The following is a 24,469-nucleotide window of genomic DNA, read 5'->3' as shown; positions in this document are numbered from 1 at the left end:
CATCTCATGCCCAAAACTAAGCAGTAATCAGCTCAGTCTCCATGGCAGCCTTATCTACCCTCAGTGGAAGAGTATCTGGCACAAATTTGATGTGCTAGGAAGGGGCGATACCTGGGGGATGGGAGGCACCGTTTCAGAAAAGGGGGGTGGGGGTAGGAGGGGCTGGAGGAAGAGTAGCATTTAAGATGTGAATACTGTATAAGCTCAAGCCATCCAGGATCTGGATCCTCCCAGGGTAAGAGATGGTCCATGTAGAGAGGTGATCTCTGTCTCGTCGTGCCCTACTTCTCCTGCTTGGTGAGGCTGAATCCACCTTGATTAATCAACTATGGGATATTAGAAAGCCCCTGGATGAAGGTTACCTGTTTCCGTAAGTCCTGAGCCGACCGATGTGAAGGGGGAGGTTGGTGGTTGGCAGCAAACCCCTTGGCCGAGGAACCCGCAGATGAGGCGGCTGTGGGCTGAGCTACTGAAGCCTGCTCCCTTCGGCTGTCTGCCCTGTGGTCACTGTGCTTCTCCTTCCCGGGAGTGGCCTCTTTGCTTTTGTGTTTTTGAGCAGGTTCTTTCTCCCGTGTTGACCTGTTGGAGCCATTGAAAACTAGAAAAGGAAGAGAAGCAGGAAGAAGTCACTACCTTAAGCAGAGGAGACATACCCTGTAACTGCTCAACCATTCTCCAGGAAGATGGCCAACACTCAAATGCACAAGGACATGACATGAGATGAACCTCACTGAAAACACTTTAAATATATCCTAAGAACTATTTATTTCTTTCCTGTACCTTGGTTTTTAATCCATTCATAAACTGCCCACTATAGGCAATGAGTCATAGTGGCTCATCTAAAACCTCAACACTCAGGGATACGCAGAGAGTTCTAGGTAATCCTGGACAGTGAGGATGTCTCAAAAAAAAAATTTTTTTAAAGAAAATTTCGTTACAAGATTATCAACAGTACACTAAAAGACAAAACTAAACCTGAAAAATTAACATTGTATTTCCTCAGCTTACAGGGGACTATTTCATGGAAAAGCCCATGTAACCAGAATAAGTACTATCAGGAAGAAAATGAACTGGCTGCATCTAATCTAGGGACCTGCAGAGTTTAGCACCAGTATCTCTTAGTGCCTGGAGGCTCACAGCTTGCTGGTCTCACTCTCATTCCTAGCGTCACCAAACAAAACTGGATAGTGCATCACTAGCTCAGAAAAAGACCCAAACTCAATATTCAGAGTGCATTTGCTATTGAATACAACTTGCTTTATAGTATCATAAAATCATAAAATCAACTAAAGTTAATGCCTAGACTATCTGAATATAGTCACTTAGACCAAAACCACCTGAATATCACAAGAAGACCTTAAAGAAATTTAAAGGCACACACTTCAAGACTGCAGAGCTGCTTTGCAACAGGCCAGTTAGGCATGCAGTTGCTCTTAAAGGGGTGGAGCTGTAAGCCACGCCTATCTAGCCATTACTAAATTCAGAACCAGCAACCATTTCCCTGGATAAGCTACACTGATATCAAATATTCTTAAGACTGGTCATCCTGCTTAAAATTTCCTGATTTAAGTTAGTAGTCATTTATCACTCATAAATATGTAACCTAATGTCGTTTCAATTCTTCAGATGAAATCTTTAGAATCATCAATTTGCTTCCTGCAACCCAAAAGCTAAGGGTCATCATCAGCTAGCCCCTGAAATCTTAAGGTTTTCTTTCTTTATTGTAACCTGCCTATCTAAAATCCTCACCAACAAGTTGATAGGACTATCCTTTTTTTTTCCTAAGTTGTTTTATGGCAGGGTCTCACTGTATAGATCTGGGGGGCCTGGATTTCACTATGCAGACCAGGCTGGCCTTGGATTCACAAAGGCATGCCTGCCTCCGCCTCCAGAATGCTGGGTAGGATTAAAAGGTGCAAGCACCCAAATGGAACTGTCTTTTGTGCCGTAACTATTAAGGTCATTGTAACCCAACTGCCAGCAAAGGGTCATAATTATCAAGAAGATGAAACAGAAGTCAAACTTTCTTCCATGTTGGACCCTTCACATAGCCAAAGCCTCTCTACACCACCTAACCCCCAACCCCAGAACTCCTTTCTTCATATAGGTAGCTAACTAAAGTTCCAAGCCATAGCAATGCTTGCTCTCACCTTGACAGGAAGGAACCCTTCAACTGATTTACACCTTCTAAGTTGCAAACATTTCTGTCATTTGTCCCTGGATATGTAGACTAGGTTGCCCTCAAGCTCAGTTACAGGCTTAAAAGCACGTCACCATGCTCAGTGTTACCATGTACATCATCATACTAAGTCTGCATTTGACTGATGCTAACTTTGCTTTTAAATTGTTTTTGTTTGTTTGTTTGGGTTTTTTGTTATTTGTGTTTGTTTGTTTGTTTGTTTGAGACAAGGTTTCCTCTGTGTAGCCCTGGCTGTCCTGGAACTTACTCTGGAGACCAGGCTGGCCTCCAGAAATCTGCCTGCCTCTACCTCCCTAGTGCTTGGATTAAAGGTGTGCGCCACCACTGCCCGGCTCAAAGACATATTTTATTTATATTACTACACTGTAATCTGTCTTCAGGACACACACCAGAAGAGGGCGTAAGATCCCACTTCAGATGGTTGTGGGCCACCATGTGGTTGCCGGGAATTGAACTCAGGACCTCTGGAAGAGCAGTCAGTGTTCTTAACCACTGAGCCATCCATCTTGCCAGCCCCCCTAACTTTGCTTTTAGAATGTCAACTCTCTTTGCCTTCATGTTTAAGAAGCACTCCCACACCCAAATGCTGAAGATTGCTTCATTCCAACATCTAATTTAGTTTTTCCCTCCTCATATCTTATAAAAAGGGTTAATAAAAATTATGTTTATAGTTCCTGTTTTGTTTCAGGCACCTGGACAACAGACTGGGGCCATTATTTTACATATCAAAGTAGGGTTCTCCCAGCATCCCCTAGCATACCCTCCAACCCTGGGCTACTCATTTTGGCCTCCTCCCTCATCCCACCCTCCCCCTCCCCTCTCCTCTCCCTTCCCTTGGAGACTTACTTCCCTAGCCTCCTTCTTTGGGGCCAATGAACTCGCCTGCCTGAGATCACCTTCCCAATAAACCTGTATTTAATATAATCTAATTTGGCTTGAATTGCCTCATTTCACTGGCAGAAAAATAACTTACTAGTTGATACATTATGATACACAGATATGCTCAATATCCCCAATATTTTTACCGATCTGTCAGTTCATTTTGGATCTGCTTTCTGTGGGTACAGAGTTCAGCACTATGAACTCATGTCATGTTGTGACAATCAGCACTCCATGGCACACAATTTTTTCAAATCTAACTTAGCTTCTTAGCCTTTTCTCATAATTTAATCGTTTGCACAGCACAAGACAGAGATTCATATTTCTCACACCAGGATTAACTGTGAGCAGCAATTCCAAAGGTCTTTCCAAGACCAGCAATAACATATTCAAAACAGATTTTAGATACAGAAACAAAGGTGTCTTATTGTTCTTCTGTTAGACAAGATGCTACTAGATGAAGGGAAATGGAGCAGCAAGAATAGTATATGGAAGTAGCCAATGTCAGAAGCCATCAATCACACTCCCACATCTGCAGCTTGTGCCTGCCTCAGACAAATGAAAAGGTCATCTGTGAGGAGTCACACTTCAAGGTGACCAATGGTCTATGATAGCACATGTAGCCCCAGCCATTCGACTGTTCACATATTTCCTAAAGCAAAGAACATGGCTCCTTTATTCACAGTTCAATTCCTAACACCCTAACTTCTGCTATCTTATTTACTTCTACTAAGACAGACCATTCACAGTACATACTTCTTTTAAGCAAGTTTTATACCTACTACTTTCATTGCAAAAGAGGAGAGAACAAAAATATTCTCCAAGTTTATCCTTTTCATAGTAGTAGTATTTAAAGTCCAAGTCCTGGCTCTGATATTTAATACTGGGCATGTTGTTTGATTCTTGGATTTCTCATTTGTAGACTGAGGATAAAATGTTCCTGCAGACAGGACCTCAGGAAATTTTATCACCATGTTGAATAGGCAATTGGCCTGAGCAAGATCCGTCCCACAAAGCATGACCACTGGAGTTCATTAATCTGCCACATTTACCACCTGCCTGCCTCGTGTTCTCTTCCTTCCCCCAGCCTTTTACGGAGTTTGAATAAACCTCAACACAGCCACAATTAGCCCTAGACTCTACCCAATTTGCCACTATCCCAGCTTCTGGCTAGCTTGTCACCCGTCCAAGCCTCTGTGTGTGTGTGTGTGTGTGTGTGTGTGTGTGTGTGTGTGTGTGTGTGTGTGTGTGCACGTGCGTGCGTGCGTGAGAGAGAGAGGAACATTACACTACTACTTTGAATCTTGGTCAAAATCCAGTTCTAAGTTGTGGACAGACAGCGGTGTCCTCCTGACCTAGAAAAGGAAGGTCCTCCACTGCCTAAACCTGAAAAGGAGAGGCACGATCCTATGAGTTCAGTGGAATAGACTTGGAGGTCTTTCAACTACTAATCCAGAAAAGGGCTGTAAAGCAAAACTCTAGAACTAAAAGCCTCAGAGGGTGGGGCTGGTCAGTGCCTTTAACACACTTATGCCTGCTAACAAGTACTTTAATAAGATGTCCTAGGAAAGAGGAATGAAACTCTGATTTGCAAACAAAAGATGCTTTTCAAATGAATCTTGCTGTAACCCTCTTTATAGCAGCAATATACCCAACACCAAACATAATCAAGAAGTCATGCCATGTGTTAAATGGGGAAAAAGGAGTGATTGGGAAAAGACGACAAAGCCAAGGACAAGGTATATTTTGTACTCGACAGCTCATTAATTTTAAGTGTCGTGGGAACCTGCCAGTTTTATTCCTCCAAGTAATTATCTTTTGTCTTAAATTGTAAGATTTTCAAGAAAGGGAGAGAAGGGAAAGGGAGGTTTAAAAAAGAAAACTTCACTTTCTGTAAGCATGAGACAGAAAGGCATCGATGTATAGAAGTTCTCCACACACTGTCCCCAATTAAAAGAAATAATTGGACTACTTTCTTTAAGCATCCAGCATAGCAGCCATATTAGGAAACTGTATTGTTCTGGGATACAAATAGCTTTACATTAATGAACAGAGACTGGTGTATTGATTTGTATACACTTACTCTGAAAGTTAAATGCTCTATAGACAAGTGGTTTCACACCACAACAAACAAAGTCTTTAAATCCTACAGCTGATATTCTGATTGAAGGTCACTTCATTCTTGAAAGGGAAAGATTTCCATCAAATGAGGAGTGAAAAAGACACAGGTAAAAGAAGTTTCTTTAGCTATGTCTTTCCCTGCAAGGATGTGTGAGGTGGAAAGCTACATTTCCACGGGGAAACTCACATTTACGGTTCCCAGGAGTCCAACATGAATGGTGCTGTCCATGAGCTCTGTTCAAACACTGAGCTCTCAGTAGATTTAAGGCAACCCATGAAAGGAGTATCTAAAACCTTTACATACGAGGTCTCAGATTTGGATTTCTAGTTGCCTAACATAGCAACACGTCTATACCGGATTTCCTCAAGGACAAACCTGCTGCCTCCATCATCTGCCTTCTAAGACATGCTCTAAGGATAAACAACTTAAGAAGTGTAGTATAGGAAGTAAAAGAGATCCATGACAAGTTTCTAATACAAAGCCAGGCACTTAATATATTTAAGCTTCAAGTTATTGCAAGGCAACCTGACTTGAGCAAGAAACTGGCTCCAGCAATTGTTACTTTACTAATGCTGCATTTCCTGGGAGCCAAATCAACTTTGAGCTTCTATTATCAGAAAACAAAGGAATGTCTGCCAACCAGGAAAATCCTTCAGGAGGATTTTATTGCATGTGGGTACACTAACTTGGTTTGCCTTGGCCAGAAACAACACAGTAACGCAGTTGAGCATCCAGGGTAAAGCTGGCAGAGGGGACAGTTCCCTTGCTCACATTAGAGCCATCAACAAGCCAAACCGAAGCACCTTGATTAAGTAAGTTATAATGGTTTCTGTATCTGCCAAGCCAGACTGGTATGTCACCTCACATGAAAGGTAGTTACTAAGAGGAGAGAAATGTGTCCGTTTGGTTTGTATTATGTTTCTTCCCACAACATATAAGGTCATGTTACACTACTAGCTGGCCTGGAACTTACAACAATACAACCTCATCCTCTCAAGTGTTCGTTCATGTGCGCCTACTCACAGGAATTGATGTGTGCAAATTAAGTCAACTCAATTTCTAAGTCTACGGAAAACTTCCCTAACAGAAAACTTCTCTAAGGTCACCATTTGGTTTCCACTGTCCAAAGATCTATTATGGGTAACGGTGGAAAACATAGTATTGGATATATTAGCCATTTAAATATATTTGTTACCAATGTTACAAGTAACTCGTGACATTAAGTTTTAATGGTTTTTTAATAACTATGTAATAATACAGTCAGGATAACTGAAACACCATAAATCAAATTGAATGGTTTGTCCCTAAAAAAGAGTTTCCTGGTCTTCTTGTTCCCAAATAAAACGCTGATAACTTGATGAGCCCTAGCCTGGACAGCTATTTCAAAGTATTTGCCTTCATCAAAATACCAAAGGGACCATGGGGAAGAACAGAGGCACAAAAAGATGCCTGCACTTCACTTAACAAAACAGGGAAGGCTCATGAATTATTCACCAAAGGGGTGGCGCATTAACTTGTAGATGAACAGTGAAGTTGGGGAATTTATAAAATTCTTCATTCAAAAGATAATGTGTTCTGAAAAGGCAAACACAAAGCAAACACAACAGATATAATGCTAAGAATTCTGGCTTACCTTTGAACTTCAATAAATAATCACAACACACTGAAGTGTGGCCATTTATAATGTAAGACAAGGGAAAAATGAACATTTTCAGAATAAAAATACAAAACTAGAAAAAAACGGCTTTCAAAATGCAGAGGACTCAATAAAATCCATATACACACATTGAGAGTACAGTAGTAGAGCACTTGATTAGAACAAGGCCCTGAATTCAATTCACGGTCTGGCTAGCAAGCAGAAACCTAAGTAATTCTTAGGCAGGAAATGTGGTGGTACCTGCCTATGATCCCAAACTATTGGCGGGTAAAGGCAGCCTACAAATAAGGTGCCCTCAAAGCCCTGGGCTACAGGCACAGACATGCCATGCACTTCTCAATCCCACACTGATATTTGTTGGTATCAGTTAGACCAGGATAGTCATCAAGGCTGAGGGAGAGTGTTAGTAGCAGCAATGATGGCAAACAAGTCCCTGTTCCAGGTTCATCTGGACAAGGGCAATCGATATCGGCCTACTAGACCACCAAGGCCATCCATGACTCAAGGGACCCAGTGCACACTAAAGTACTTTGGTTTCATCCAGAAACTTGCCTGGATGAACTAGAGAAATACAAGCAGACCATGGGTCAGGTTGTTTGTCTTCTTGGTGCACGCCGCTAAGAAAAACTTTACAGCCATTGCCTGGTAAATGCAAGACCAACAGTTACTGGGCCTGACCAATGGCAAGTGATGCAGCCTCCCAATTCTGCTTTTAAAGGAATTTGCAATAATAGAAATGTATCAAAGACAGGAAAAACTGACTTTAACCAACTGACTTCAAGGCTGTTCAAACAAATACCTTAAATCCATCACACAATTCCTATCCAAGTTGACAAGTGACTTTCAATCAGCAAGCTTTGAATAATTGAAGATTCTCCTTACGATGGGTCAGAAAAACAGCTGAAATTATGCAGTTTTGTGCAGTTCAGTAACCATAGTGTATAATATTCATATTAAAAGCATACTGAAAACAGGTATACAGTAAAAAACAATGCAGTTCTTCTGGACTATTTTGTTTACTCTTAGGACAAACAGCACAGCATAAGAGCCACATTCTACTTGATTAGAAACATACCAGGTCTCAGACAGTTCTATTTGCTGAAGCTCTGAGTTACACATCATGTCACTTATGCACAGAGGGCATTCAGAAGCTTCCTCTATCCCAGAAGAAGAGCCAAGACCTGAACCAGCTCTGCACAACTGGATCTCTTCTTTGAATCAAGTGTTAAGATGTTTTGGCTTCAACAGATCAATACCTGGCAGTGTCATGTGGCTACAAGGAAGTACTAGAGCAAGCAGATTTCCCTGTACACCCACGGAGTTCTTTAGGGGCTGTCAAAACAACAACAAGAAGTATGAGTGTGCTTTTTCAAGATGCTGAATGAACCAGTGGACACATACTTTAAAACACTGACAAGAACCTGGGGGTCAGAAGGTTGAGTTGGCAGCTGAGTCTCAGAAAATTCTCAGTACACACAAAGGCATTTGAGGCACATAAACTTTTTTAGAATTCCCTTAGCCAATGTAGAAGTCCAGATTTTTGCCTCCAATTACATGACAGTGGCAAATGTGGTATATCCAAAGAAACAAAAACCCAAGAACAGGATAGGTGGCATCTTTAAAAGTAAATAAATCTTCACCAAAGGACCATCTAAGGCTACAACTGAAGAAGTGGCTTGGCTTCTAAAGTGTGCTTTAATTACTATGGCAAGTGGTCTGTTAACAGTGCCTCAAATATGCTGCGGTTTTAGGGAAGAACTGCTGCTCCTTCAACATAAGCTCCAGCCTTCCAGCCCCACCTATCCCACTATCACAACAGGAAAGGCGTGACCGCCACGTGCTAGAAAGGGGTATGCAGAGCTCACGCCACCTGCAACTGGAGCAGCATTCTATCAGACCAGCCGCTGGCCCTGCTTCTCAGAACCCCTCCACCACTCCAGACAGAGAGGGAAAAAGAACACATGAATACAGGAAACCGGTCCAAATGATTGCCTTTTGGCCATCATACATGCCCCCGGTATGAATCCAAAAGCAATTAAATCATTCCAGCTGGGAAAAAGGCTCCTGAGAAATATCCATCTTCAAAAAAGATATACATAAAACAGAATGATAATCTCTCCTATTCCTTCTAAGTTCCATTAAAAGGAAAAAAAAAAGACATTTGACTAAATTAAATAATGAACTCCCACCAAGTTATTTTGCAGAAGGTCACAAAGGGCTTTTCAAGCCAACAATATTGAGGAAAAGCCAAATTCATCACAAACTCATTAATTCGCCATCTACTCCATTTACCGCTGGGTGATAAAACAAAGAAAAGAGCAAAATAATTAGGAACACTTTCCAAACTCTAAAACATTTTAATTATTAACTTGTATGATAGATATACTTAGCAATTTGATTGTGTTTTTATATTTCCACTGTTGCCATGTGAATATATATTAACAATATGTGAAATATTATTTTAGAAACAGATGAGCTATCGAAATGAAAATCCCTTCAGTCACCATTTGTTATAACCCTTGAGTTGCAACCCAAGAATCAGGTGATATTGTACAAGTCTTTCAATTAGGATATGCTGTTGTTTGTAAAGTATTTGTGTGCTCTGTACTTGTGTCATGTTTTCAAAACAAAGCCTCTGTCAGGAACAGTTGACTCTTGCAGGATGTCAGGGCCCAGACTGCTGACATGCTCAGGTCTAAGATGATGTGCATGACTGTCACAAACTGGTGGTTCTCTCCAGCCGGCTCATTAGAGACGCTATCCTTGCATTATGCCACAAGAGAGAGAGACACTCTCCTACTCCACTTCAACAGAAACAAAGTAAATCAAAAAAATGGACTGTCTGTTCAGGCTCCAGATTTTTAAAGTAGTAAAAATAAAACTCCTCTTCACTAAACTTTTCCTTGCATTTATCTCCGAATCCCAGAGTTCACAGATGTCTCTGGGTTTCAACACTATAGCATACAAAAAGAGCTGACAAGAAAAGCAATAATACAAAGGTGTGAGATGAAAGGTGCTTGCCCAATTTGCCTCTTACAAAGGGTCAAGAAATCTGAGGAATCATCTGGTACAGAGCAATCATCTTCCTGGTAGAAAAAAACTTAGGTGAGCATGAGAAGATTCACACTGAAAGTGAAGAGAGAGCCAAGGAGATGGTTGAAGCACTTCAACCATAATAAGGATAAGCTACAGTGGCTGCTCAACAGGTAATACGCACTTGGACCTCCTCTAATCCTTGCACTATCACACCCCTCACGTCCTTGCAAGGAGTCACATCACTGCCTGTTTGTAATCCCAGGTTCATATCAGTGCTTTCCTGGGTAGAATCTCTGACTGCAATCAATTTCCCTATTACTCTGCCACAAACAGATTGTTCTAATTTTACTGATTTGATCTTAGTTTCACACTTAAAAAAATCACTGAGCTCCCTATTCTCGGAATTCAAATTCCTCCACCCGACTACCAAGGCAAGTCTTCTTTTCAGGTTCCCACATACAGCCTCAGTCATTACTATACTTTCCCTACAAGTATATGCTCAAAAATAGTAGGACAGCAGACTCCCATCCCATGAAATACATGAAACTCTATCCCACAAATGTTTCATCTCTCACAATTCATCCATGCATTTGAACCTGAAAGGCAACTGAAAAGACAGCTCTCTCAATCATTAAGTTTCCACGATGGGACATAGACAATGGATCAGTGAGCAAAACCATGTGTTATCTTATGATACAAGCCTGACAGGCTGGGTTCACTCAACAGAACACACACACACAGAAAGGTAGGGAGTTCTAATTCCACAGTTTTCCTCTGACCTACATTCATGTGTGATATAATAACAAAAAATTTTTAAAACTTCCTGAAGATGATAGTTACAGGTTAACAAACTTTTATTCCATCAACCTTTAAAACTGAGTGCCCTTTTGTGTTTGATTCATATCCCTAACTAAACTGCTGTCTCTGTATCTCTCTGTATTACATACATACACATAATATATACTCCAATATATACATAAAAAGTTACCAATTTAGTATTAAGCAGAGGGAGGCAAATCTCTGAGTTCAAGGCCAGGCTGGTCTAAAGAGTGAGTTCTGGGACGGTCTGAGCCACACAGAGAAACCTGATAACAAAAGTGTGTCTTGTTAACAATCTTAATCAATTTTCCTCCTTCTGACACCTGTCGTCTGTATGTCATAAGTTCCTACGACATTTATAATCATTTCCACATAGAACAACATCTTCATTTTCATCTAGAATACTTTTGGGCTGAACTACTATACGTTCTTTGTACTTGAATTATACGGAAGAAATCTGGCTGAAATCATTCAAATTTCTTCTCAACTCTCACCTAAAGCCTGGCTTCCACTGCCCCTTATAAAGCCTCAATGGTGAACCTACCATGCCCATTGTATACATGCTTGTGAGTTTTTCCTTTCCTGGGGGTTGACTGGCACGAAGATGAAGCATTGTTGGTGGCTGTTTTGACATCTTCTGTCTCATCATCTTCCTCTTCGACATCCTCCTCATCCTGAGAGCTTCCAAAATATACCATACTGTTGGGCAGCGCAGGAGAACCTGATGGGTTAACATACATAATTCATCAATCTTGACATCACCCCTTCCAAAAGGAGTAACGCAAAGGAGAGGTTTACAAAGATGCTCATCGCAGAACACAGTTATTTACAACTACTACATATCCCCCACGAAGTATGACCCCATTTGTATCCGTCAGCAATTTCAAGCAAAAATCGCCCAGAAGAGATAAAGATTTAAGAATCTTATCTGTAATATTCCTGTGGAAAACGAACCACAAACAGCAGCAAGGAATGAATAACTCATCTTGAGTAAAATGAAAATGTCCAACCATATTGTTGGAGGTTTACTCTCCTTTGTGCATTTAACTTAAAACTTTGGAAATAAGAGGGAAAGAAATCAATTATTGATGAGGAAGGAAGGAACTAAATTTTTTTTACAAGGCCACTCTATTATCTTATTATAAAGGTCAAGTATAGAATCCCTCCCCTACCACCTTAAGTATTTACAAACTACTCTGAAGTTACCGTAGGACATATATACCGTAGGATATATTACTAAAATAAACTCCTTGGGCTAGAAACAAGTTAAGCAATTCATACAAAGAAGAATCCACACTTCTACATTCTCGCCTACTTTTCTCTCTTTTCTTTCTGAAAATAAAGGGAGGGTCACTTCTAGTGCATTTCCCTTATGAAACATCCTGAGGGAGATGCAATCAACAGATTAGTGTACATTCTAGAACCAGAAGCTATTAAAAACCTTGATAACAACCTTGGATTCTTTCCCCATGTGCACCACCAAGTACCTGCACAGATAACTTCTGGACAGCTTCCCTATGAATATCACAAAAGGAAATCTCAAACATCCTGCCAGGCCTGGAGAGACAGCTCAGTGACTAAGAGTATCTGCTGCTCTTATACATGACCCAAGTTCTATTTCCAGCAAACATACTGTGATTCTCAACTCCAGTCCTAAAAGATGTGGTTGCCTCTTATGAACTCCAGGAGCACCAGGCACTCAGATAGTGCCCAGACATAGATGAAGATAAACTGTCCTAAATAAAACAAAACTTCCTTTTCTAGTGTGAAAAACACAAAAATAACTAGATACATTGCCTTTATCTTTTCTTTGTTTGAAATCATTCCTAATAGCATCAACTGTCAAATCCCTAAGAGCTAGAGGCAGGAGAACCATCATGACCAGCATAGGCTACATGAAACTTGTCTCCCCACACCCCAAACTCCCACCCTGGCTAGTTGTGGGAGATGGGGAATGGTGGAATGGGTGGGATGGTGAACAGCAGCACTCATTAAGTTATCTGAATCAGGGCGGGGTGGCAGGCATGGGGAGGGGGGAGGCAACAGGGGTTTGTTTTTGTTTGTTTTTTTTTTTTTGTTTTTTGGAGGGGAAACTGGGAATGGAGAAATTCGCATGTAAATAAAGAAAATATCTAAAATTAAAAAAAAAGTTATCTGAATCAACACTGGAAAAACAAGTATAAAATGATTTAATTCTTGCAACCTAATACCAGAGGAATACAAGCAATAAGGACTCCGGAAAGAGTCGCACGAAGTCTTGCAAAACTATTTCTGGTTTATTTTGGCACCTTTGATCAATATCATTTAGAATCAGGTTCTTGACAGAAGGAAGATTCTGAAATTAGACATTGGTTTTGAAAAATCATTGTCAAATAAGAGTAAAGAAAGTGAGATTAAAAAAATAGAAAATAGGGTTGGAGAGATGGCTCAGCAGTTAAGAGTACCGACTGCTCTTCTGAAGGTCCTGAGTTCAAATCCCAGGAACCACATGGTGGCTCACAACCATCAGTAATGATATCTGATGCCCTCTTCTGGAGTGTCTGAAAACAGCTACAGTGTACTTACATATAATAAATAAATAAATCTTCAAAAAAAAATAGAAACTAGCCATGTTACCACTTGAGCGAGTCACATACAGTTAGCTCTACAGTAGGGTCTCTTGGCAAGATTTGAGGACTTGACTTTTAGCTGTGGATTTCAATTCATCACCACTAGAAGTGAGAAGATATCTTCAGTCCAAACATCAGTCTTCAACCTATTCCCCCTCTGTCAAGCACCCACAAACCCTTAAGTTCGATATGGTCTGCCTTTCAGGATAATACTAAAACTCCAAGCCAACCTACCCCTTGTTTAGGAGAAAGACCACTTGGGAACAATGAGTACGGCATGTAGAAAGCACACACAGACAGACCTCTCCAGCATGAACTGGCCTTGAATTTGTATGTCACTGACCTCCCTGTCAGACTGACATAGGTACAATATAAGTAAAATCTGTGGTGCATATTCCACCTCTATAATGTTGACAAATCTACCTCTGAGTCTTGATGCCCTGTTCATTTACAAGTTAACAACCTTGTAGCCAGATGAAAAGTGGAGAAATCAATGTGCTGGCAGAACCCCACTCTGTAATCTTGAAAATAGTAAATAACCTAAGCGATCGAAAAAGAGTTAAAGACATGTCTGAAGATATGTGCTTCAGAAAAGTAGCCCTTTTCTACCCACCCAGAACAAGACTGCTTCTGTGACGTACAGGGAAGCAGTTTAGAGGAGGAATCGAGTTTCAAATGCTCAATGCAGGCATGAATCTATACCACTGCTGGTGAGGGAAATCATTTCTCATTCTTCAGTACAAAAGAGGTTTCATTATAAATATTTTGTAAAAGGATCCAGGAACATTTTTTGGGGGGAGGGGGAGAGAGAGAGACAGAGGGAGGGAAACAGACGAAAGACAATTCCCAACCAAGAAAACCACCATAAGACAAGCCATTCTCAGAGTGGCATCTTCTCGTTATGATACAGACAATGCCCTTTTTAGTATATTACTCGTGAGACGTGCTAATTTACCACTCAGAATTATCTCTGCTCTCCTTCACAGTCATGTATTTGAAATAATGAAGGAGAATGCTTGGGAGGAATAGGTGTATGGGGGAGGGGAGGAGTTACGTTTTTGTGGAGCAAGGAAGTGATTCATATTCAATGATTATAAATAGTAGTCTGCTAAAATTACAACAGGAACGTATTTCTCTTCTGATTATTCACTTACATTATCTTTTTCTTTTTAAAGCTTTAGACCAGATAGAAGGAATGGGGACTACAGAATGCATCTGTGCTATGCCAAAGTTGTATTTCATTACTTTTTAAAATTAGCTGGCAATGTCTCCACAATATTTACTGAAGTATAAACCAAATGTTTTCATCTGGACAAAAATCAAACTGCAGTATGTTACAACCACAACAAAAATTATTTTAATCCAAAAGCTTACACTTTCTAATTTGGGCTTTTTCTCTGCCCTCCCTAGCCATCATCTTCCCCTCATTGACCAATTCTTAATGCCAGCAAACAGACAAAGCTCTCGGCTATCAGCAGAGCCTTTCTTTGGTTTGTTTTTTCCGCTGTTTTAGAAAAAGGCTTTCTTTGCACGGAGTCATTTAGGTGACCCAATTAATAGGGAATGCCCAATGAGTTGGCATATCTCATGTTCCATAAAACCAGAAGCTATAAGCAACAACAGTAACTACAAAAATACCTCCATAAGCACTTGAGAGGCAGAAGCAGGCAGATTTCTGAGTTTTCAGCCTGGTCTACAGAATGAGTTTCAGGACAGCCAGGGCTACACAGAAAAACCCTGTGTCTAAAACCAAAAATAAATAAATAAATAAATAGAAAAGAAAGATGAGAAGGGGAAGAGAGGGGAGGGGAGGGGAGGGGAGGGGAGAGGAGAGAAAAGGGGAAAGGGGGAAGGGGAAGGGGAAGGGGAAAAGGGAAAGAAACGCCTCCATGAATCTAAATGATGTGCATGCTACTCTGTTCTACACACTTCGTACTTTTACTCCTACATTGAAACCCACAATGCTGAAGGTCCTTTAAAAGAAGATAGGGAAATATCACTGTTGAATTCCTGGTCTTTGCCCGGTGGGAGAATTCTCCACAGAAGTCACCCATCTGCAAATGTACACGCAGAACTTCCAAGTGCTATTATTCATGCTCATATTTTAGAAAATTCCTATCGACTTAAAAGACAAATTTGTAATTTAAATTTAAAAGATGTTCAAGTGAGACATCACCAGGTATATGGTGAAATCCCAGAAGGGAATGGCCTTTAAATCATGGGTATGCGAGCCATGGAGATGGTCCCCATGGCATCCAGAGCTTAAGGAAAGAGCCCTAGTTCTGGAAAATATTACAGGGTGCTAGTAGTATACGTGGCCAAAACTACTCTTATGAGAAACAGTGTATGGCAATGTTATGTAATGGCACTCTAAACAATTCACAGCATAATCATTAGGCTACTGCTCATGTCATATTAATAACGAGTCTTCAAAACAACTAAGTTGTAAAATTTGCCAATTCAGACTAGAGAGATGGCTCAGTGAACAACCATACTTACTGCTTGAATTTGACACTAAGGACCCACAATGGCAGAAAGCAAGGCTCAGATCACACAAGTTGTTTTCTGACCTTGCTTGTGAAAGACTGTTACCCACAATTAAATGGATATAATTTTTTGTTTTTGTTTTTTCAAGACAGGGTTTCTCTGTGTAGCCCTGGCTGTCCTAGAACTCAACTCTATAGACCAGGCTGGCCTCGAACTCAGAAATCCACCTACCTCTGTCTCCCAAGTGCTGGGATTAAAGGAATGCGCCACCACTGTCCGGGGTAATATTTTTCTTAAAGAAAAAAAAAAATCTTCTTTCCCAGAGAAGATAAATGGTAAGTGGGCCAGGTTATAGGTGAGTTTAGAGATAAGAAATCTGTGTTTAGAAAAGACAGCTACAGAGCTTATAACCTGTTTTGGACTTTTGAGGAAAATAGCATGTGAGGTGATGACTTTACGCCCTAAAGGCATCTTCACCAGGCACTGTCTATGTAATTGTAATATTGTCAATTCCTTGTGTAAGGCCTAACTTCTAGATAAGGGATGCAGCACTAAGAAGAATGAGCACCATTTCCCTGACAGCACACAGGCTGACTAGTAGCACTCCTTCCCAATAGTCTCTGTATAGGTAGACTCATACACATAGAAATCACAGTAGAGCATGACTCACAATAGGGACCTTAAAAACCTTGTCTCATCTCCAAAAAACGATACCCATTTGACACAAAAAAAAAGGTCAACCACCAAGTGTGAGAGCCTTTTTGTAGACATGCTCACACACACTCACTCACTCACGCACACTCACACACACACACAAACACACACAGGAATGAAATACCACAAGTCTGTGGTCTTTGAATGCTAACTGAATAGACAACCAACACCATACAATAGTTATGATGGCGTTCAGTCTGAGTAGTTCCTAGCCACAAGATGATTAGCACAGGCTGAGAAGTGGAAATAAATAAAGTTAGATTTTCCAACTTCCAATTACCATATACCATCAAGTCTGAACATGGATTTATGGTTTATGAAAAGCCTTTTCAGACTCCCACAGAAATTAAAGTTTGTTTCCTACAAGGCACAGGCACAGGGAGCTTCAGAACAATGCATGATAAAATCTACACGCACCAGCAAAGATCCTGGCCAGCACAACAGCAATGCAAGCACTGAGAGACTTCTGCCATCCCATTACCTGCCCCCATATACCTGAATGAGCTCCAGAAGGCCCAACAAACACCACAAGCTTCTCTAGCCACTGAGGCATAGGAAAATATTCTGAATATACCCCTGAAACCAGGCCAGCCATCTGACAGGGAGAGGGACTGTAACTGCCTGCAAAGCAGACAAGGTCTGAGGCAAGCTGGCCCGAAGTTGGACCAAACATCAAGAGTCAAGGTCACAAGGCAATTATAAAGCACTCATCCCTGGAAAATCAAGAACACCAAGGCTTCTGATTCCTTCATTACTAGCAAAGACACCACGGGAACAGAGAACATCAGATCAGAGTGACTCAGGGAAAGCAGTGGGCAGGCAGGATGGCCAGAGAAGCCAACGAAGGATGAAATCCACTTTGATAAGTTTCTATGCTCAGAAACTAAGACGGAATAAAAGTTACCCCAAACTCATGGAGCCCTCTAAGACAGCTTGTCTTCCTCCCCAAAAACCATTCCCATTTTGCTCAAGATACTTCACTAGTTGCAAACTCCATGTTCCTTGCAATTGGGAGATTACTTACTTTCCTGCAGATAATTCTCTCTTATTATGGTGACTGTTCATCCTGCTAAACTACCCGACTTACAACTTCCCTTCCCAATAGTGAAGACCAGTGATACAACAAAGAACGTACTCCTTCCAGCAGGGTCAGCATTGTCGGCAGATAAAATGTCTGCTACTGGTTGGCTTGTACCATTACCTAGACAGTATATCTGAGAATGCTTCTTAGACTACCCAGACTCATCTCCAATGTAAACCTCTATCCTTTCTGCCACTCCCGTAAAATAAGATAAAAACAGCAAATAAATATGCTTAGATGGCTACCTCTCAGGCAGTTACCGGGATCCATTTTACACCCATTATCTCTAGTTTAGCCCCACCAACTGTGACTACAGAAACAGAATACCCACTTCATGCATGAACAAACAAGGTGAAGGGGGCACAAGTCAGCAACAATCCAGGGCCAGCTTTGTTCCAGAGGCCCAAACTTATTGCCCTATGGCTTCAATGCTGTTGCTGAAGCACTCACCAACAGGACTTTCTTCCTAATTCACCCAAAACCTAGAGACCTGCCCAAATCCTAACTTAGGCACTTGAACCATTGGCCTTTCAAGCAACCAGCCCTGATCCACCGACCCCCTGAACCTTAACAGAGGGTTTCTGAAGAATTCCCCCCAACGCAGAACATTCCAAGAAAGGTTACTGATATCTGACAAGAAACAGCTTAGAAGTGCCTTCCCTTTAAGCAGTTTTTGTATATAGCCCAAGACAGAGTTCTCAGGCTGCTTATGTAAGGCACAACCTACCCTGACAGGATCACACATTTTACCCAGCAGCTTTCCCTTGCCTAATCTGTTTTCTATGTGTCTACTGTAGAAAGTTCAATAAAGGTTGGCGAAGTTCGCCAGCAATGGAGTGACAGAACATTATGGAAGATTCCAAAAGGCATGGGAAATAAGGTGGCCAGGCCCCACAGAAGACAACTTGCCTTTACAACGGCTGTGTCAGAATATGTACTGGGAACTCCCCTTCCCAAACCTCCATAGACATCCTTCACTGGGCAGAGCTGGAAGGCTGCACAGTGACAGCTATGGTCCTAAGAATGAACTGTGGGTTATGCATGGTTCATGACCCTCTTTCAGGAATCCCCCATGGTTTGCAGTGCCCCATAAACAGAAAATGTAAATAAGAGAATCATTTAACCCACAATTGCTCCACTGCATTAAGCTCTTTTAAATCTCTTAATAATTATAGTCAGAACAAAGAGAAGAAGACAGAACTCATTAAGAATAACAAGATTGGTGCCAGGAAAGGAAGGCAGTAATGGACTAAGTCGCTACTCACAGTACACATTCAGGCTCTCTTCCCCACGTGCACACTTGGAAGATCCTAACTATGCCTCTGCAGAAACATGTGCGCCCCTTCACGGCAGCTATGTAAAGATAAATGCGCAGCAGGCAAACATTTCAGGTCTTGCTCCAATTGTTCATTCCACTCCACTTCCTTAAAAAGTTTCACAGACAAGGTTTCTCTGTGTAGTCCTGACTATCCTGGAACTCCCTCTGTAGACCAGGCTGGTCTCAAACTCAGGAATCCACCTGCCTCTGCTGAGACTAAAGGTGTGTGCCACCACCGCCTGGCTAAGAAGTATGGCATTAAGTATAGCAGAGGGACAAGTCTTCCTAGTTTGTTTTAAATTTCTAAACGTGTTTACGTACGTTTACACCACAGTTTACACCACAGAAACTGCAGCAGTGGCGCATTGGCTTCATGCAACACTCAGAAGGCGGGAGCAGGCGGAGCTCTATGAATTTGAATCCGTCTTCATATACACAGAGCCCTATTGTCATGGGGCTCTTTCTTTAAAAATAAACAAACAAAAGCCAAGAAAACCCTGCCCACAAATGTTATGCAAGGCAAAGAAAGAACACAACATGGTGTCATGCATACTTCAAGCTCACCTCGAAGGCAGAGGAAGGTGAGAAAGTCTTCTGTCTTAGGCTTCCGTTTAGAGAGGTCAGATACTTGAGTAGCTGGCGGGGGCAGCAGAGGCTCCACTATCTTCACGGGAGTTGTGCTGGGACTGTTCGGCTGAGACTGAGCAAACTTCCTTTGTGCTTGCAGCCTGGGCCTGCAACAACAAAAGAAACGGAGAACTAAATTAAGCAGAGACTGGAGGATATAGGACCACATGCAGCAATAAAACCATGATACAGGAGGAACAAACTCTTACTAATTAAGGCTCTATATCTCTCTCATAAACCACAAGCTGCATTACGGTACAATAGATACACCTAAGGGGCTATCGTTCTCGATGGAGATATAAAGTGTGAGTAGAGAAAATGGAAAAAAAAAAAAAAAACAGTGAGGAAGTGGGAAGATCAGTGCAATGCTTCTGGACTCTACAGCCTATAGCTCAAAAACCAACAAGAAAAATGTTTCAATATATAGGATCAGTGGCTCTTGTACTAAACAGCATCCTAGGTTTCCACTTATTTCACAATAAGGAAATTATTGTGTGCTGATACTTCACCTTTATTGGTCTTCTACCTCTAACAAACTAATGACCCACTCCTAACATCCTGAATTTAGTCATACGATGGGGAATGTACACCAGCTGCAGCAGAGTTAACTTGACAGAGCAGTGGGGACTGGAGAAATGACACAATGGGAAAACATGCTCATTACCATGCCTAATCCCCAGAACTCAGAAAACTGTCTTCTGTTCTACATATACGCACTAAATCTGTTCTTTTAAAAAAAAAAAAATCAAATCCTGAAACTAAAAACAAAAACAAAAAGCACATATATGTAAACCATCAGAATGAGAACAATCTTAGTTTATATTCATCTTTCTTTAAGTTAGCAGTCTGCATCTACTAGATGCATGCTGAAGAAATACATCTTAGAACAGGAGCACATCCCCAGCAAGCAGTTCATCATACAGAGCACGAAGTCTAGAGTCGCCTGTCAGCATCACACACTGTGGTCAGACACTGTGAAGCACTGGTAACTGGAGCAGCAGTGTCGTAATAAAGCACGAGTTCCCTTTGCAGTAGTGCTGGGATCAATGTTATGCAAGCAGTGTGCTCAAGGCAGTGATATTTTAAACCAACAATTTATCATGCACATTAGTCTATTTGGTGCAGCTTTACATCTGAACATCTTAACTTCACAAATCTTCCAAGCTCCCCAGCATTATGCTTCCTGCCTTATTTAAAAGAAAAAAAATCCTTTTTTTAAAAGATTCATTTATTTATTATATTTAAGTACACTGTAGCTATCCTCAGACATTCCAGAAGAAGGGGTCAGATCTCGTTATGGGTGGTTGTGAGCCACCATGTGGTTGCTGGGATTTGAACTCAGGACCTTCGGAAGAGCAGTCGGTGCTCTTACCAGCTGAGCCAAAAATTAAGCTGTCTTTCATTTTTATTATACCTTCCCTTCTTCCCTAATTACCCATCTCTAAGACTCTGAAGATCTTATTTCTAACTACTGATTGGATTAAAAGGAAACCATGTGATTTGGAGAGCTAACTGGACAAACTACAGCTCTCAAAGACTAAAGTGAGCTCACAAGGAAGCTCACTAGGAAAGGTCAAGCTCAGGCATAGAGGCAAGTATGCCAACAGCCCTACCTTGTTACAAGTGGAGACCAGAAATCACTAGTGCAAGCTGGATGTTGGCCTAGCTGCAGATTCAAAGACCCATCTTGAAAGAACGAGAAAGCATGAGAGGATGACAGAGCAGAATCCCTGATGGCCTCCTCTGGCCTGCAAACAGACCCAATGTCATTGGCACCCAAATGTACAAACGAACACCGACCCATCAACGCCAATTGACTAACTAAACTAAAGCTTGGAGGGCTTCTCCCCAAATGTGGGGATTTTACACTAACAAGGCATTGCACCAACCTAACCCTTAAGTGTTCTAGGACAGGGAAAATCCACAGTACCATAGAAACACCGTGCTTCTGTGCAAATCAACTAATTGGCTTGTAACTGGGGAGAAGAGGAGGAGAAAGATACCATCATAAGCAACACTGAAGTGTGTTTACACAGACGTGTGCTGCTTAACTAATTTGGGGGTATTTGTGTTCAACTTTTACATTTTAATTTCAAATTTCTGTCTTCTTCGAATGGGTATTTATGCCTTATTAGTGTTTTTAAGTACAAAATTTAAAAGACATGGCCAACGTGCTTCAAGTTACTGATGGTTCTTTCTTCATGCTTGCTCTTAGCAGAAGCCACATACTAGGGACCACTAAATGCAAAAAGCACACTGTTCTGTCCCAAGACTAGGTAGAGCTGCCTTGCTTTTCCAACTAACATTTTACATTTTAAAGAAATTTGGAGTCAAATTCTGAAAAGAGATGGTGCCAACTTTTTGTTGGTGATTCGATTCTTCATACATCCAAAAGAGATCTGATTCCAGAGAATCCTATGGAGAGTTCATAGAAATGCTGCCTGCATTTAAGTGCTTCCTGCTATAAAAATACTAAGTTCACCACAAGAAGAAACTATCACAGGCATAATTAAAACCAAGTAAACACAAAGCAAATGACAGGAATGGTTACCAGAAACCAAGCCACAATCTCAGCCTCCACCGCTATTCATTGAAAAGACTCTTTCACAAGGCCTATGAAACCAAGGTACTGTCTAAAGAAGCACCAAGGTAAGCTGCCCGTGGAAGAGGGGGCAAGCTCTAGTGCGCATCTGTGAAGACTGCGAGAGCACTGGTGAAAAGCAGCAACTGAGAGAGCGCAGTGGTGCCTTGCCCTAAGGCAACACTGACCAGGAGTGCAATGGCCTTTGCTCTAACTGCACAACATAGCAAGATTTCTAGGGACACATGGAGCCAAAGCCTTGAAGCAAGGACAATCACAAGTGAGTGGATGACTAGAATAAAGGTGAGGAACTGCAGAATGTTGTAACATTCTGGGGAAAAATCTGAGACTCCAGGACCGGTGGCAACAGAAGACAATGTACCCTTCCAGAGGATGCTGCCCAGTGTGCAGGTATGGGAGGGTGGTGCTCCACTGCAATCAACCCCTCCAACAGCTGCCTAGCACTTACCTTCAGAAAGGAAGCACCACCTCTTAGTTCACTAGCAGCGCAAAAATGCTTTACAACAAAATACTTCTGGCCTAAGAATTCTTCACAGTCATACTGCAGTATAGGGCTTCTGAAATTAAGGAGAAACAAGAGGAACAGCCTACAGAAACCAAACACTGGGCTGAAGATATCGCTCACTGGTAGAATGCTTGCCTAGCAAGGGTAAGTAAGGCCAAAGGACCACTTCCCGGTAGGCTATAGTATAAAAGGCGACAAAATGAGAGCAGGGCCTCCAGTGCTTCTTAGCCAGACAAGCCTTCATGGCACAGGCCAGGAAAGCCCTAAAACCAACCACAGAAATAGTAAGGCTAATTTTTTAGTAAGATGCCCTCATTCTAGACCTCATAAGCCAATTAAAGGGACAAATCTCATGAATATAAGCCAAAGGAAAAATGAATGACCATAACTTATCTATGATTTAGAAATATAAAGAGAACATGTCACTTAAAAAAAACTAGGAGGAAGAGAGGTTGTTTAAAATCTCTTCAAGACCATAATAAATCATAAACAAGTAACATCCTCACTGATATATAAAGGTGCATATGAATCAAATAAAATAAAGAAACAGCTCCCAAAAGCAGAGATCCCACCTAGTATTTCTATCTGGTATTTGGGACAAAGGCTCAACAACTTGTGTATACAAGCCCCCAGGTGGTACAGAATAATAGAAAAGAAAAAAAGAGTATAGCCGGGAAAGCAAAGTGCAGTTCACATTACAAGGAGAAGTGAGAAGCATGCTAACTTTTAATAGAATGACCTGGTTTGTATCTCAAGTCACCTCAGAGATTCAAGCAGCAGTTCACCACCATGGCCAACCCCTTAACCCCTTCTACTGTCCTACTTACTCAAAGACAAACCAGCATAAGACAAGAGTTCCACAATGTCTTCAAATATTAACAGAATGCCACTCTGCTGCCATAGATCCACAACACTTCACTTACTTATTTAGAAGGCAGATACTTAAGCATTTGGAGGCGGGCAGGAATAACAATCCAAATACCTAGCAGAAAGAAGATTGGGGTGGGCAAGACCAGTGGAAACAATGTAAGGAGGCTAGGGTGATGCTCAGTCAGTGTTTGCTATGCAAGCATGCAGTCTTTCCTGAGGCTGAGCCAACATATATCCATGTAAATAGCTGGATGTGACTCCAGCCTGGAATCCCAGCACTCCAAAAGGCAGAGACATTAAGAATCCTAGGGGCTGTCAGCCAGCCTAACTCAATCAGCGAGACCCAAGTTCTATGAGACACTGTTTCAACAAGTAAAGCAAAGAATAGCACCTAAATTGGCCTTTAGATTCCATCTATATGAGCACATTCATGTACCCACATGAGCACATGCGCCCAATACATACCACAAATTCTTAAAAATAAAAAAGTTAAAAAATCATTCAGGGTATAAAAAGACAATCAACACTTTTACAACAAAAGCAAACATCTCATGCACAAAGTTCTTGGGTGAGCCCAAAGAGTCCTTACAGATTCCTTACCCCGTCCCAGTCCTTTCCCCTTTCTCAAAGATGGAGATCAAAGTTTTCAGGGCAGTTTCCCATATGAAGCCTGACACTAGGATGAGAGTCCCATGTCTAGGTCTCCTCAGCCATTTACAGTAAGCCACTTTACTCCTTTGTGTAGGAGTCTATTTCTAGGGCAATTCTTACTACAGCATAATAGCAAATCCTGGGTTGACTGAATTTCACTGCTGACAAAATTTCTAATAGTCTCCAAACAAAAACAGTGTGTACACACACAAAAAAGAAGGGAAACCTTTCCAATTCGTATCCCTTTGATCTCCTTTTGTTGCCTAATTGCTCTGGCTAGGACTTCAAGTAC

General features: G+C 41.4%; 1 protein-coding gene across 5 annotated transcripts in view; it reads right to left on the bottom strand.

Annotated features, from left to right (window-relative positions):
* Jarid2 (jumonji and AT-rich interaction domain containing 2) overlaps nucleotides 1-24,469 on the bottom strand; it is a 177,599-nt gene that overhangs the window by 21,284 nt on the left and 131,846 nt on the right. For all 5 annotated transcript variants that reach the window (XM_031359578.1, XM_031359579.1, XM_031359577.1 and 2 more), the window contains 3 exons: nucleotides 19,487-19,656; nucleotides 11,258-11,434; nucleotides 363-598 (listed from right to left, as the gene is read on the bottom strand). In XM_031359578.1, the coding sequence (XP_031215438.1) occupies nucleotides 363-598; nucleotides 11,258-11,434; nucleotides 19,487-19,656 (583 nt within the window). The remainder of the gene's footprint in view (nucleotides 1-362; nucleotides 599-11,257; nucleotides 11,435-19,486; nucleotides 19,657-24,469) is intronic.

This window comes from Mastomys coucha, unplaced genomic scaffold (assembly GCF_008632895.1).
Source record: "Mastomys coucha isolate ucsf_1 unplaced genomic scaffold, UCSF_Mcou_1 pScaffold7, whole genome shotgun sequence".
Lineage (NCBI taxonomy): Eukaryota > Metazoa > Chordata > Mammalia > Rodentia > Muridae > Mastomys > Mastomys coucha.
The sequence above is the reverse complement of the archived record's forward strand: the minus strand, read 5'-3'. Positions and strand labels throughout refer to the sequence as shown.